The 15,662-nt window shown below is 42.0% G+C and overlaps 1 protein-coding gene and 1 pseudogene across 19 annotated transcripts in view; one reads left to right on the top strand and one right to left on the bottom strand.

Annotated features, from left to right (window-relative positions):
- The window catches only part of GARNL3 (GTPase activating Rap/RanGAP domain like 3), a 176,295-nt gene that overhangs the window by 61,069 nt on the left and 99,564 nt on the right, over nucleotides 1-15,662 (top strand). For all 19 annotated transcript variants that reach the window (XM_035257825.2, XM_078327466.1, XM_078327453.1 and 16 more), the window contains one exon: nucleotides 14,400-14,474. In XM_035257825.2, the coding sequence (XP_035113716.1) occupies nucleotides 14,400-14,474 (75 nt within the window). The remainder of the gene's footprint in view (nucleotides 1-14,399; nucleotides 14,475-15,662) is intronic.
- LOC100392860 (prohibitin pseudogene) lies at nucleotides 492-3,271 on the bottom strand (annotated as a pseudogene).

Consider the following 15,662-nt stretch of genomic DNA (forward strand, 5'->3'; position numbering starts at 1 on the left):
GAAAATGTCAAGCTATTTTGACCATAAGATTGCCAATCAGTCTTTCTTAATACTCATGAAGTTGTCATCATTTGTGGTGAATTTTTACAAGTCTTTTACTGGGAAAAGGAGTATCAGGGACTGCTGTTCAAATATGATTTTAATTACGAAGCCAAGACAGATATATTTTGAGCTGGAGAGCTACATGACTGCTCATCCTGAATTGCCTCATGTTTCTCAGTAAAATAGCAGAAAGGTCATCTGTTAGGAGAGAGTTTCTGTGGTGGTAACCTGTGATAGACAAGGTGGAGGATGCAATAGGAAGTAAAAAAATAGTGGATCAAAGGATTGGATGGTGGTGAGGATCTAGCCATAGTCAAGTAGCATGAGCATGTTGTAGGCCTAGTCAGATAGAAACTCTTGTTTGAACACAGAAAAAGAGTGAGAGTTCAATTGGTAGGGGGTGAGCAAGTGATTTGACTTGGTGGCATGAGGAGGAGTGAGCAGCATGCAAGATCTATGGGTTGATAAGTGCAGCCTCATTAACCACAGAGCCCTGGATAGAACACGTGCCGAAAAGAGCCTGAGTGGGTTATGAGGTTCGCTGGTGCCACAGCTGTGCCAGTGGGAAGGAGAGGATGCTGTTGGAGTTAGGAATGGATGGCAGAACCATGGAGTTGGAAGGTATTAGATTTGAAAAAGCAGAATAACATGAGCTCAGGCTGTCAGATCAATCATAGTGATGGGTGTTGAGTTTGCTGAAGACACGGGCCAGGGACAAGGTTGATAAGTAAAGTCTGAGTCCAGATCCAAGGCCTTGGTGGCTCTCCTCCAGCCAACATTTGTCCTCCTGGAATCTGCTAACCAACCTGGGTGGTTCTACATGCAGCATGGTGCTCTCAGTGCCCTGGCTGCCCAGCTGCTCAAATCTTCTCCCTGTCCCCCAGCACAGGCAGAATAGGATTGAGGTGAGGAATAGGATTGAGGATTCCCCCTACCCTGGTCCCCACACTGGCTCCCTCTCCCCTGTCTTTCCCTGCAGGCACAAAGGTAGACTAAAAGAGACTAGGAGACAGGCCCCAGGGTAGCACTCAGCAGTGAAGGGATGGCTCATTCTACCTATGTTTGTACCTTTTCTCACCCACTCTTTTTGATGCAAACATTTAAACTTCTTTCTTCCCTTCTGAATAGTAGTACTTTCTAAGTCAGAAGTGTGTCTGTGTCTGTGTCTGTCTGTAATTTGCATGTGCAGGGTCCAGTATTTGCAGTTTAAATAAACCTGCTTACGTTGGAAATCATTTCTCAAAGGTCCTGTACATCTTCCAGAATAAATTGCATTGTACAGTGCAACCTTCCCCAGTTCCCCCAGGCAGGGTTGTCCCTCCAGAGTCTGTCCCCAACAGCATCCTGTTCTTTTGTCTGTTGTTATGGCATTTAACCAGGTTGTATTGTGATTTATCTAATAATATGTATGTGTCTCTCTCTCCCTCTAGAATTTGCAGTCCTCTAGGGGAGGGATCATGTTGGATTTGTCTTTTTAAGTCTGGCAGTTAGTACAGGCCCTGAAAAAAATCATTTCTCAGTAATGTTTGCTGGGTGGACAGATGTTTAAACAGACCTTCCGAGAGTTTAAATGTAGCATTAAAGTGGCTTAATCATGCCAATAAGAGCATTTTATTTTAATCACTATCATATTACTAAATATGTATTACTATAATATGTATTATAGTATTATAACATTTATTGAGCACTTATTATGTCCAGGCACTATTCTAGGCTCATTATACTTTTTTTTTTTTTGAGACGGAGTTTTGCTCTTGTTGCCCAGGCTGGATTGGCTCACCGCAACCTCCGCCTCCTGGGTTCAAGCGATTCTCCTGCCTCAGCCTCCCGAGTAGCTGGGATTACAGGCATGTGCCACCATGCCCAGCTAATTTTGTATTTTTAGTAGAGATGGGGTTTTTGCATGTTGGTCAGGCTGGTCTCGAACTCCTGACCTCAGGTGATCCGCCTGCCTCGGCCTCCCAAAATGATGGGATTACATGTGTAAGCCACCATGCCTGGTTCATCACACATTTTACATTATTAAATCCTCACCATAAGCCTAGAAGTAGGTACAGTCATTGTCCCCATTTCAGACATATAGAAACTAAAATTTAGGAAAAATTTTTCCAAGGTCACAAGATTAACAAATATGGAACTGAGATTTGAACCTGATCAGTTGAGCACCAAAACCCACACTCATAACCACTCCTTTTTTTTTTTTAAGTGATTTTACCTTTATTTCTTTCACTTTAAGCCAATTATGAAATTTCACAGAGATTTCTGGGGTGGGGGCAGAAGGAAGGTGGTGTCAAGAATCATTGGGGCTGTGGCCCAGTAGGCCCATGGAGGTGCAGGTAGGGTGGGCCCTCACTGGGGCAGCTGGAGGAGCACAGACTGCCCTGCCGGCAGGTAGTTGATGTTCTGAGAGCATGAGAGCTGGTATGCGATGTCCTCCGCAGCTTCCAGCTTGCGCAGCTCAATCAGGCCGTCTCCTGTGGTGGCCAGTGAGTTGGCAGTCAGCTCAGCTGCCTTGGAGTTGCCCTCAGCAAAGATGATGGCCACCTTTTTCTGCTGCTCAGCCTTTTCCACCACAAATCTGGCCCTCTCTGCTTCCTGCTGAGCCACCTGTTTGGCTTCCACCACTTCTGTGAACTCCTTCCCGAAGGTCAGATGTGTCAAGGATACATCGTCCAGGATGAGCCTAAAGGTGGCTGCTCGCTCTGTAAGGACGTCGCTCACCTGCCTGGAGACCGGCTTTCTCTGGGTGATTAGTTCTCCGGCATCAAAGTGAGCCACCACTGACTTGAGGATCTCTGTCGTGATGGACGGCAGCACACCCTCATCATAGTCCTCTCCGATGTTGAAGATGCGAGGTAGCTGGCTAGCAACGGGCCAGAAGAGGATACGCAGTGTGATGCTGACGTTCTGTAAATCTTTGCTACCAGTGATGACTGGCACATTACATGGCCGAGAACGGCAGTCAAAGATCATTGGTTTCTGTACCCATGGGATGAGAAAGTGAGTCCTTTCCCCTACCACAATGTCCTGTACTCCACAGAATCGGTCAAAGATGACAGCTCCATGCCCAGCATCCACATTATATAAGGCTGAGTTCACCACGTCTCCTGCAACAGCTAAGGCCTGGCCAAACTTGCCAATGGACTCAAACCCTTTGGCAGCCATGTTTTCTTCTGCTGGACCCTCTCACACCTGCTTCCACTCTGACCTCCACATGAATTCCCCAACCAACCACTCCTTTTAAAGAAAGGAGATCCAGGAGAAAATATTACAGATTATGTTTAAAGATATACTTTACATAACCTTTTTGAGTTTTTTTCTAAGTAAAAATGTTGTTCCTGTGATTTATATACCTGAATGCCACTTACACAGTGCGTGCTGAACAGAGATCATAGAGAATCCTAGCACTGATTTAGAATAGAAACAGACACCAGCCCAATGAAACAAAGCAGTGAAATAGACAAGGAAGTGCTTTTCGTTTTTGAAAAATTATATATTTGTATTAATTTAAGAAACATCCTCATTTAATAATAATTGCCTACAATTTGAAACTAATGTTTTTATTTAAAGTAGTTAATGAATAACATATTATGCTTTCTATTTTTAAAAAATTAATTTGTTAAATTCTACAAACAAGTATTCTTGCTTGGATCTTATTTTTTTTCCTGAAGTAAAACATCTAACATATTGAACATGGTTCAGTGTTAAATAAAACAGTGAGTTTTGCTGAGATGAGACCAGAACCTCTACTCAGGATGTTAAATCACATGAATTTTCACTGTTTAACTAACTGAATGGGAAACCAATTTTCACTATTTAACTAACTGAATGGGAAACCAATTTGATTCTGGTCACCCAGAGCTGCATGAATGTCCAGCATGTAACAGTCCTGTCCAATAGAACTTTCTGCAATTATGGAAATATTTATATCTATGCTGTCCAGTATAGTAGTCACATATAGCCACTGAGCATTTGAAATGTGACTAGTGCACTAGTGCACTCAGAAACTGAATGTTTTTTATTTTAATTAAAATTAAATCTAGGCTGGGCACAGGGGCTCATGCCTGTAATCCCAGCACTTTGGGAGGCATTAGCAGGAGGATCACTTGAGACTCAGAGGTCGAGACCAGTCTGGGCAACATAGTGAGATCCTGTCTTTACAAAAAATAAAAAAGCAACCAGGTGTGGTGGCATGTGCCTATGGTCCCAGCTACTTGGAGGCTGAGGCAGGAAGATGGCTTGGGCCCAAGAAGTCAAGGCTGCAGTGAGCCATAATTGTGCCACTACATTCCAGCTTGGGAGATAGAGCAAGACCTTGTCTCAAAAAATAAAAAATAAAATTTAATTTAATTTAAACAAGGCTAGTGGCCACAGTATTGGACAGTGCAAGAACTCACAAGGAATCACTCACAGTGCCTGGCAGTTCCTTGACAAATGATCGTTTAATTTGTTTGGTTTTTTTTTTTTTTTTTTTAAGACAGAGTCTTGCTCTGTCATCCAGTCTGAAGTGCAGTGGCGCATTCTTGGCTCACTGCAACCTCCAACTCCCTGGTTCAGGTGATTCTTCTGCCTTAGCCTCCCGAGTAGCTGGGATTACAGGCACTGGCCACCATGCCCAGCTAATTTTTTTATACTTTTGGTAGAGATGGGGTTTCACCATGTTGGCCGGGATGGTCTGGATCTCCTGACCTCATGATCTGCCTGCCTCAGCCTCCCAAAGTGCTGGGATTACAGGCATGAGCCACCGCGCCGGGCCAATTTGTTTGTTTTTTTTTTTCCTTTTTCTCCCTCCTGGGCATGGTCTCCCTCAGAATCTGATTACTTGGTATATGACCATAGCAGAGATGCAAGACCAAATAAAGTAAAAAAATCCTGTCCTCTTTTCTTAGCGTTAGTGATGCTACACATATATGTTAATACCCTTCTCCTAAACCTATCCTTCAAATAAATGCAAAAGATCTGGTTCCTCTTCTCGAAGGAAACTGCCCCACTTTCCTGTAAGTGTGTGGCTCTTGTGTGGCTCTCGTGTGGCTCCAGTATGGAGGATCAGACCCTTCACTTCCTCAGAAGAACTTCTGGGCCAGGGCTGCCCTTGTGGGGCAGTGTTCTGACAAGCTCTTCAGTTTTACAGCTAGTTTTTGGTCTACTCAAATTGCTTTCTTTTCTTACAGTAATTTTCATTGTGTATGTTTTCCTAGGAAATTTTCCATTTCATTGAACTTTTTGATGATATTGGCATAGTTTCATATAGCATTCTCTTAATCTTTTAAAAATCTCTTTCTTCTTACTGGTTCTATTTTCTTTATTATCACTCCATGTTTGTCTTTCTTCTTTGCTTTTTAAAATCAGACTTGCCTTGGAATATCTTGGATATGTTAATCACATATGCTGTCTTTAATTTTATAATTTCTACTGTGATCTTTTACTGATTCTTTTCCTCTGCTTTCCTTGGGTTTATTTCATTGTTCTTTTTTTTAATCTTCTGGTGGTTAATGCTTAGTTTATTGTTTTTATCCTTTTTTGTTTTATAATAAAAGCATTGAAAATGTGCATTTTTCTGTAAATATAGCACTTATCACATTATGTTTTGATATGTACTATCCCTATTTGACCGAAGAATTTATATATGTATATATGCATATATGTATATATGTATATATGTATATATGCATATACATATATATATGTGTGTATATATATATATATATTTAAAGAGATGGGATATCACTGTGTTGCCCAGGCTGGAGTGCAGTGGCTATTGATAGGTGTGATCATGGCACAGTATATCATTGAACTCCTGGTCTCAAGTAATCCTCCTGCCTCAGCCTCCCAAGTAGTTGGGACAACAGGCACATGCCACTGCCTGGCTGAGATGTATATTTTCTGATTTTCAGTTTTAAAATCCTTTTGACACTAATTTCTTATTCAGTTGCATTGTGCTATAAATGACCTGTACAGTTTTATAGAATTTTATAGAACTTTTTTATTTTATAGTGTTTTGTAGAACTTTTTCTTTTTTTTCTATATTAGGTGAGTTTTTTTTTAATTCAGTAGATTTTTTTTAAGTGTGTATTCTCTGTTTGTACCTTGATGTAGTCAATATATGTCTATTAAATCATGTTTATTAAATTTATTGTTTGATTCCTCTATAAATCCTTACTCATTTTTGCCTTGATCTATCAGAGAGAAATGTACTAAAATTTCCCATTATAATTATAATTTTATAAACTCTTCTATTTATAATAGTTCTTCTTTTATAATTATATGTTATTCATTACATAAATGTTTAGTTATATTTTGGAGGTGGGTAGTTCTACTTATCCATATAAAATAACTTTTTTTCATTTGATACCTTTTTTCCTAAGTTCTACTTTATGATTTTATTATTCCCTTACTTTCTTTGCCTGGAATATTTTTTATGTTGCCTTACTTTTTCATGATTGCTTTATTGTATTTAATATATTTCATTTATGTTACCAATCAAGCCTTTTTTTTTTAGTAGGGAAATGTAACCCATTCATATTTATTAAACATCTGTGCTGTTCTGTTTAGCTCTAGGAGGAGTTCCAGACTCTTCTTTATCCACTTTCTCGTTTTGTCCCTCCCTCTCACTCCAACCTGGATGCTGTCCAGTATAGTAGTCAGCATCCAGGATGGAGTGAGAGGGAGGGACAAAACGAGAAAGTGTAGATCTGGATTGATCAAATTAGAAAACCTCTTACTAATTACTAAACTCCTGGGTAGACAAAGCAGTATTGGCAAAGGTCAGAGCACACATGCAAAGGTCTCTTTTTTGAACCCTTCTTCCAGAAGAATAACAAAGGGCTGGATGTATTCCAGCGTGAGAGGAGACCTAACCAACTCCCTCCTCTTTGCTGGCTTCAGACTGCCTTGCTGTCTTCTTTCTTTCTACACCGTGTAGGCTGATTTACCATCACTAACAGTTCTCTGTTAATTTTGGTCTCACTCATTATTAGAGAACCTTGCTAAAGCAGGTGGTTAGTCTAGGAGATGATTTGCTTCTTCCTGTGTTCTCTGCCCAAAGACTACTTTCATGACACCCCAGTCCATTCTTCTTTATACTTTCTCCCAGATATATTCTGTATGTTTTTCCTAATCATTTTCTTCTATTTATCTCAAACTGATATTCTAATTTACTATTGAGGGCATTTTCTTCTCAGTATCTAGTTTTTGGTTCACTGTGGTCACTACATTTTGAGAATCAGTTGATTATAGATTGTTCCATTTTCATAGATCCAGTATACTCCCAAATTGTTACCATAATTAGGAATTTTTAAAAACTTCCTTGTATTTTTGTAGTAAATCTGTTTCCTAGAACATTTTCTCTGATACTTCAGGTCACTTTTTACATTTTTTATTATGAACTTATCATAGAATCAGTGATTTTTCTCTTGATTCTTCCTTATCGGGTGTATTTGTTGGCTTAGAATGTCACAATGCGATAAAAAACAACAAGTTTATTTCTCTTTCATATGCAGCCAGGAATTCTAAGTGGGTGATAGATCAGTGCCACACATTCAGGCTCAAGAAAAAGCTACTGTCTTCAACATGAACTTCCAGGCTCTCTGTGGTCATTGGGGTTCTGGCCAGTGGAGAAGGAAAAAGTGCATGGAAAAGGGACCTTCCCTCTCCTAAGGGCCTGCGTCCATAAATGTACCCAGGTGGGGTTTGGCCCACCTTCCAGTGGAGTTAATTCAGTCACATGGCCACCTCTAGGGAAATGGGGTCTAGCCTTGTGTCCAGCTACAATTCTGCACTGTGACAAATAGCAAGAGTGGATTTTAGTGGCAGCTAGAGCTCTGTACCCTGTGGATGAATTGAGGAAGAGGGCTTCTAGGTTGTGCAGTTTTGACATTTAGATGGGTTCCGATAGAGAGTATGTCATTCCTGAGCCAAATTTTCTCCCAAAAAAAGAAAATGTAGATTTTCTATAGTTGTAATTATCTCACAACTGTAAGATATCTGTAATTATATCTGTAAATATCTCACAGATCAAAGGTTTGTGAGGAAAATAGAAAGAAAATGAACAGTGATAGCTACCTGACAATCAGCTTCTCTACTGTGTTAAAAAGATTTTTTTCCTGACATGTTAGTTTTTTCATTCTCTAGTTTTCTGGGGCACTGTCTCCTTTCATAGCGGCTGATGCTCTCCAGCTGATGCTGGAGAGGTGTGGGGTCTTCATCAGGCCCCCAGCCACTATGGCCCCCTCTGCTTTAGTTAGCAAGATCTGTGAGCCAGCTAGGGTGAGGGGCACTGAGACTGCCACTCTGTGCCAGCCCTGAATGTGGCCAGTAGGATCTCCTGCCTGCCTACTGCCCTCCCACCCATGCTCTCCTCAGGCAGGCCCTGCCAGCATGAGCTCATGATGTTGGTGTGAACCTGCATGGTTTAATTAGGTTACTGCTCAGCCGACTTTCCCCAGCCTGTGGTGCTTCTAGTTATCTGGCCTGCTCTTCACTTTGGCCTTTCCTTCATGATGGAGCTGGAAGAATTTCTTTGACATTTTTTCCATGATTAATAAACCTTCTCTGGTTTCCAGGGCTGGGATAGGTCTTACCCCTATTTTTATATCTCTTTGGTCATTTGCAATAGAAATTTGGCATTCATCTATTTGCATATTTCTTGTTTATGAATATTTAATGAAGATCGATACTGTGTCAGGTGGTGTGCTTAGCTCTGGGGATGCAGTGGTGAGAACAAATAAATGTAGTTGCTGTCTTTTTGAAGTTTGCTGGAGAGCAGAGAGAACGCCTGAGGAAAAACAGGTGCAAACCAAGTAATCACACAGATAAATGTAAATCACAACTCTGCAGAGCCCCAAGAACTGACAATAGGGCCGTCTTCCCAGGCAGTGAGTCAGGGAAGGTATAGTGAAGGAGGGGGACTTTGGTGGAAATGAAGGATGAGTAGTAGGGTTTTTAAGGGGAAAGTGAGAAAGGAGGGCCTTCCAAACCGGGAAGTCCCAAGCATGTGCCCTCTGGTGGGAAGAAGTGGGGGTGCTGGAATAGAGGTGGGCCTGTGGCCCGCAGTCATATTTGTAGTTTGCATAATCACCCAGGCTGCAGGCTGCGATGTGAGGAGCTTCCTGGAGAGGAGCAGTGGTAGATGGTGTCTAGACTCAGTAGGAGGTGGTTGTGGTCATCCAAGTGACAGATGATGGTGACTTGAATGAAGATGGGGATGGGGAGATGGTAAAGGTGACAGTCAAACCCCATTAGCATGACCTCTGTCTTTATGGATTTCATGAGTTCAAAGGGAGCTAAATTTCTTTTTACCATCAAATCATTAAATGTGTTCTTCCTTTTTTTCTTGAACTTTTTTTTTTGGAGACGGAGTTTTGCTGTTGTTACCCAGGCTGGAGTGCAATGGCGCGATCTCGGCTCACTGCAACCTCCACCTCCTGGGTTCAGGCAATTCTCCTGCCTCAGCCTCCTGAGTAGCTGGGATTACAGGCACGCACCACCATGCCCAGCTAATTTTTTGTATTTTTAGTAGAGACGGGGTTTCACCATGTTGACCAGGATGGTCTCGATCTCTTGACCTTGTGATCCACCCTCCTCGGCCTCCCAAAGTGCTGGAATTACAGGCATGAGCCACCGCACCCAGCCCTTTTTCTTGAACTTTTTAAGCAATATAAGTAATATGCTTCTTGTTCTAAACAAATGACAGGAGCATTATTGCCTATGCCTTTGTCTAGAATATAGTGTTTTCATGATGTTTAATTTATATTTTTATGTGAATGAATGACTTTCAGCTCTTTTTCCAAGCCTTTGACTACTAGATGAGACTAGTTATGGTGAGGACTATCTCTAGCAACCTCTATTTCAGGGGTTACAAGTAAGGCGAGGGTGTGTCCCACCTCTCTATAGACCAGTCAGACATTATTAATTGATTGTAGTGCTCTTTTCTTGCTAAGTCCAGATGTCATCTCAGAATGCTTCCCCCAAAGCTGTTGAGGCAGCCTATACCAATAACATTCCACCTGAAATCTACTTGCTTTTCCCTCCATTTTAATAATGAATAGAAATCCACAAAGAAGCTATTGATGCTGAATTTTCTATACTTCCCCTGTGAAAATGGCAGTGACCTATGAGATCTAGATTTATCTTTCTCTTGTACTTTAAAATTGGCCTCTGTAAAGTTAAGAGAACAGTCCACAAGATTACCCTCACTTCTGGCACCAACTACTGCAGAGTTCAGAAGTTCCCAAGACCACTCTCAGGTTTGATAGTTTACTAGGACTCACAGAATTCACTAAGAGCTCTTAAGCTCACTTATGGTTTATTACAACAAGAGGATACACATTAAAATCAGCCAAGGGAAAAGACACATGGGACAGAGTTCAGGATAGTTCCATTGCAGAGCTTCCTGTTGACCTCTCCTAATGGAGTTGTAGACAGTATTGCCTCCTTCTGGCAATGATGTGTGACAACATCAGCATGGAGTGGAGTGTTGCTCATCAAAGAAGCTCGCCTGAGCTGTGGTATCCAGAGTTTTAGCAGGGCTTGATCCCATAGATGTGGTTGACTACCCTGGTGGCAGACCTGAGCCTTCGGCCCCTTCAGAAGTAGAGCTGATAATGTGTGACCCAAAGCCCTCACTATAAATCAGTTGTTACTACCCAGTGTGGCTCAGAGCCCCTAAGTAATCAGACACTAATGCAGGTCATTCCCAGGTCTTGGAGATCACTTCCCAGAAGCTGAGGGCAATGGCTAGACCTCTGTTTGGACAAGGTGAAATTCATGACTACACAATCTCTTGGGCTCATCCACAGTTTAGCGATAGTGTAGTGATCTGATGTCATAAAAAACATTTGTTTTTAGAAATTATTTTGCAGGAGAAAGATAAGATATAAAAACTCAACCTGATCATGGACATTCTCTGGAGGATGGTTAGGGAGGGTGGTGGTTAGATGAGGATAATGGGCTTCTGGGGTCTGGCTGCCTCTGTTCACATCCCAGCTTTACCTATACAACTAGTTGAGTGACTGTAGCCAGTTATTTTCCCCTTCTCTGCCTCAGTTTCCTCTTTCATAAATGAGAATAATAATACCTACCTTGTGTTATTGTCATGAGAATTAAATAAGATAATACACATTAAGAGAAAAAGAATGCATGGCATTCAACAAATACCAGATACTGTTTTTATATTTATCATAAGAAAAATTTATCGATCTTTTTTTTGGGGGGGGGGCATGGAGTCTTGTTCTGTTGCCCAGGCTGGAGTGCAGTGGTGTGATCGTGGCTCTCTGCAACCTCTGCCTCCCAGGTTCAAGCGATTCTCCTGCCTCAGCCTTCCAACTAACTGGGACTAGGGACTATAGGCACATACCACCATGCCTGGCTAATTTTTTGTATTTTTACTAGAGACAGGGTTTCACCATGTTAGCCAGGATGGTCTCAATCTCCTGACCTCCTGAGCTGCCCACCTTGGCCTCCCAAAATGCTGGGATTACAGGCATGAGCCACCATGCCCAGCCCCATCAATCCCTTTTAAATAATTTCCCTTGAGAAAATTCGTTGGAGTTTTTTCTTTATTTTATTTATTTATTATATTTTATTGCACTTTAGGTTCTGGGGTACATGTGCAGATCATGCAGGATTGTTGCATAGGTACACACATGGCAATGTGGTTTAGTGCCTTCATCCACATCACCCATATCTGGCATTTCTCCCCATGTTATCCCTCCCCAACTCCCTACCCCTCGCTGTCCCTCTCCTAGTCCCCCACAACAAACCCCAGTGTGTGATGCTCCCCTCCCTCTGTCCATGTGGTCTCATTGTTCAACACCTGCCTATGAGTGATAACATGCATCGTTTGATTTTCTGTTCTTGTGTCAGTTTGCTGAGAATGATGGTTTTTACATTCATCCATGCCCCTGCAAAGGACACGAACTGATCGTTTTTTATGGCTGCATAGTATTCCATGGTGTATATGTGCCACATTTTCCTTGTCTAGTCTATCATCAATGGGCATTTGGGTTGGTTCAGGTCTTTGCTATTGTAAACAGTGCTGCAGTGAACATAGGTGTGCATGTGTCTTTATAATAGTATGATTTATAATCCTTTGGATATATACCCAGTAATAGGATTCCTGGGTCAAATGGAATTTCTGTTTCTAGGTCCTTAAGGAATCCCTACACTGTCTTCCGCAATGGTTGAACTAATTTACACTCCCACCAACAGTGTAAAAGTGTTGCTATTTCTCCACATCCTCTCCAGCATCTGTTGTCTCCAGATTTTTTAATGATTGCCATTCTAACTGGCGTGAGATAGTATCTCAATGTAGTTTTGATTTGCATTTCTCTAATGACCAGTGATATGAGCATTTTTTCATATGTTTATTGGTGTCATATATGTCTTCTTTTGAGTAGTGTCTGTTTATATCCTTCACCTGCTTTTGAATGGGTGTATTTGTTTCTAGTAAATCTGTTTTAGTTCTTCGTAGATTGTGGATATTAGCCCTTTGTCACATGCGTAGATTGCAAAAAATTTTTCCCATTTTGTTGGTTGCCGGTTCACTCTAATGATTGTTTCTTTTGCTGTACAGAAACTTTGGAGTTTAATTAGACCCCATTGTCTATTTTGGCTTTTGTTGCCAGTGCTTTTGGTGTTTTAGAAGCTTTGCTTGAAGTCCTTGCCTATGCCTGTGTCCTGAATGGTATTGCCTAGGTTTTCTTCTAGGGTTTTTATGGTGTTAGGTCTTATGTTTAAGTCTTTAATCCATCTGGAGTTAATTTTAGTGTAGGGTGTCAGGAAAGGGTCCAGTTTCTGCTTTCTGCATATGGCTAGCCAGTTTTTTCAACAGCATTTATTAAACAGGGAATCCTTTCCCCATTGCTTGTTTTTGTCAGGTTTGTCAAAGATCAGATGATTGTAGATGTATGGCATTGCCTCCAAGGCCTCTGTTCTGGTCCATTGGTCTATATCGCTGTTTTGGTACCAGTATCATACTGATTTGATTACTATGGCCTTGTAGTATAGTTTGAAGTCAGGTAATGTGATGCCTCCAGCTTTGTTCTTTTTGCTTAGAATTGACTTGGCTATGTGGGTTCTCTTTTGGTTCCATATGAAGTTTAAGGTGGTTTTTTCCAGTTCTGTGAAGAACTGGTCATAGGTAGCTTAATGGGGGTAGCGTTGAATCTGTAAATTACTTTGGGCAGTATGGCCATTTTCACAGTATTGATTCTTCCTAACCATGAGCATGGAATGTTTTTCCATCTGTTTGTGTCGTCTCTTATTTCCTTGAGCAGTGATTTGTAGTTCTCCTTGAAGAGGTTCTTTACATCCTTTGTTAGTTGTCTTCCTAGGTACGATCAGAGTAGTGGTATTTCACTGGCAGCCCACAAGGTGGGGGTACCCTGCCCCACCCCCTCACAGGGACAGGTCAGGAGGGGGGCCCACTGGGGGCCTCCCACTGGAGTTTTTTCTTAAATTTTTTCTAATAATTTTATACTTTCATATACTTAAACACTAATGAAAATATGAGATAACCGTCTTTTCTGAGAAATCACATTTCTGTTTTGCTGAGGGAGCCCTGAGTTAGAGAGGTGAGAAGCGCCCCTCAGGGCAGGTGTGTTCTGATGAGTCTGCTGTTGGCAGAGCTTTGTTGCAAATTGTGGGTAGATTTAAAAGCTAAAAGAAGATGTGTTGTTTTCCCAAGTCACTACTGAGAAAATCTAGAAGAAGAAAATAAATTAAATCTTGAGTCAGTACTTTTAGGACTCAGGTGCCAAGCCCAGGTCTGTTCACTCACCTCTTTCAAATATCAGGCCCCTTGGAGACAGTCTGTTTGCAAGCATCACCTTGCCAGAGCTAAAACACAGTCTGCCTGCCTGGGGAGGGACTAATTGGCCTTTGGAAACTGTTTAAAACTGAATGAAGCACAGGCGGGTTCTCTGATCATAGTAGAGCCTTGAGTTCATGCCAGCCACTAATTGTTCTTTAGGCTTTCCCATGAAGGTGGCTGAACTTGAGAGTTGGCTTTGGGTCTTGCCATCTGTGAACTGCCACTTGTCCACATGTGGTGTGTATTAAGATTGTTTCTGCTGGGAGCATCGCTTTCATGTTTTTCAGTATTGGAATGTGTTCAGATTTAAATGTGATGCTCTTGTTTTCTACTCTTGTAGGTTAGGCATTCCTTACTCTTAAGTTCCCAAGGACAGTGGGAGCCAACTGTATGAGAACTTGGCTGATAGAGCTTTAAAAAGACTGTTAGCTTCTACACTGGGCACTCCAGCCTGTCCTTAGATGTGGCTTACTTATAGGATAGATACATACAGATAGAAGAGACATTGTAAATGCTACCTAATTGAATACTTTTTTTCCCCCCTTAGCTTATTTCCAGTGATGCAGATGGAGCCATCCAAAGGGCTGGAAGATTCAGAGTGGAAAATGGCTCTTCAGATGAGGTAAGGACACCTCCCCACTTCCTGCAATGCCACCAAGCACCAAGCACAATGATTCTAGTGCCTGGGATATAGCAGTAAAAGAGTTCTGGAAGAGATAAATAGAAATTTTCAGAGCTTTGCTTGAAGCAAATGGAAGGGAAATGCCAGTATTCTGGCATGGAAGGTGCTGTTCATAGGGTGACACATACCCTTTAAAAGTTCTGTGTTAAAACCAGGTAGGCACTGGAAGTTGTTCTGCCAGGATTGGGACCAAAGACAATTCTACCATCCTTTGTGAATGGCCCCGGGTCCCAGTACTTCCTCTGCCAGGCTGATCAGCTTGGCATGGCCATCCAAGCAGTGCCAGGGTCCAGGAGGGAGATGCCAAAAATTACTGCAATGACAAAATGTCACCAGGAAAAGAGGCTGGTACTGCTTACTGCTCCTTGGACCACACCCACTTTCTGGGCTCTCTGGAGCTTCCTTGCTGCGGGCCACAGGACTCACCTTGCTTTTTTTTTTTTTCTTTAAAACTGCCACTACCCTCTCTATACTGCGAGGTCTGCCCTTTAAACTGCAGAGTATGGCAAAAGCTCCCCAATCTTTTTCTCCTTTGCTGCCTTTTTGCACAGTAATTCATCATAGCTCTTGTTCCCCCACCCTGAGCCTGGGCAAGGATCCCAGCTTCCCTGAGCCTCAGTTTTTTTCATCTGTAAATTAGAAACTGTCTCAAGATTATTGCAAGCATTCAGTGAGCTGTACTTGTAAACTCCCAGCACTATGCCTGGCACATGGTAAGCATTCAGGAAGTGCTAGTTATGATGCTATTGATGGTTATTGTTACTGTCACCACTTCACCACTGCTACATTGCCAGTCTTCTCCTGACTACCTCCTAATGCAAATTCTTGGCTGTTTTCTATGCATTTAACTTGAAAGCCCATGGCATTTGGAAGTTATTGCTCATTTTCACCTTTGGCCTTAGCTCTACACATTCACCTGGGATGTACCCTCAACATTGGCATGTGAGCCAAATGGGGGCTGGGCCCCTGAATAGGTACCCACATACTTCTTGTTCAGAATGATGTTAACTGACCAACATAGAAGAAGGAACTCATGGAGGATTTTGCTTCTGAACCTTAGAAACAAGCCCTCCCCAAATGGCCTGGCCCCTGGGACTAGATAACCTCACCATGACAAGCTCAGGCAGC

The sequence above is a fragment of the Callithrix jacchus genome, chromosome 1, assembly GCF_049354715.1.
Source record: "Callithrix jacchus isolate 240 chromosome 1, calJac240_pri, whole genome shotgun sequence".
In the NCBI taxonomy this organism is placed as follows: Eukaryota; Metazoa; Chordata; class Mammalia; order Primates; family Cebidae; genus Callithrix; species Callithrix jacchus.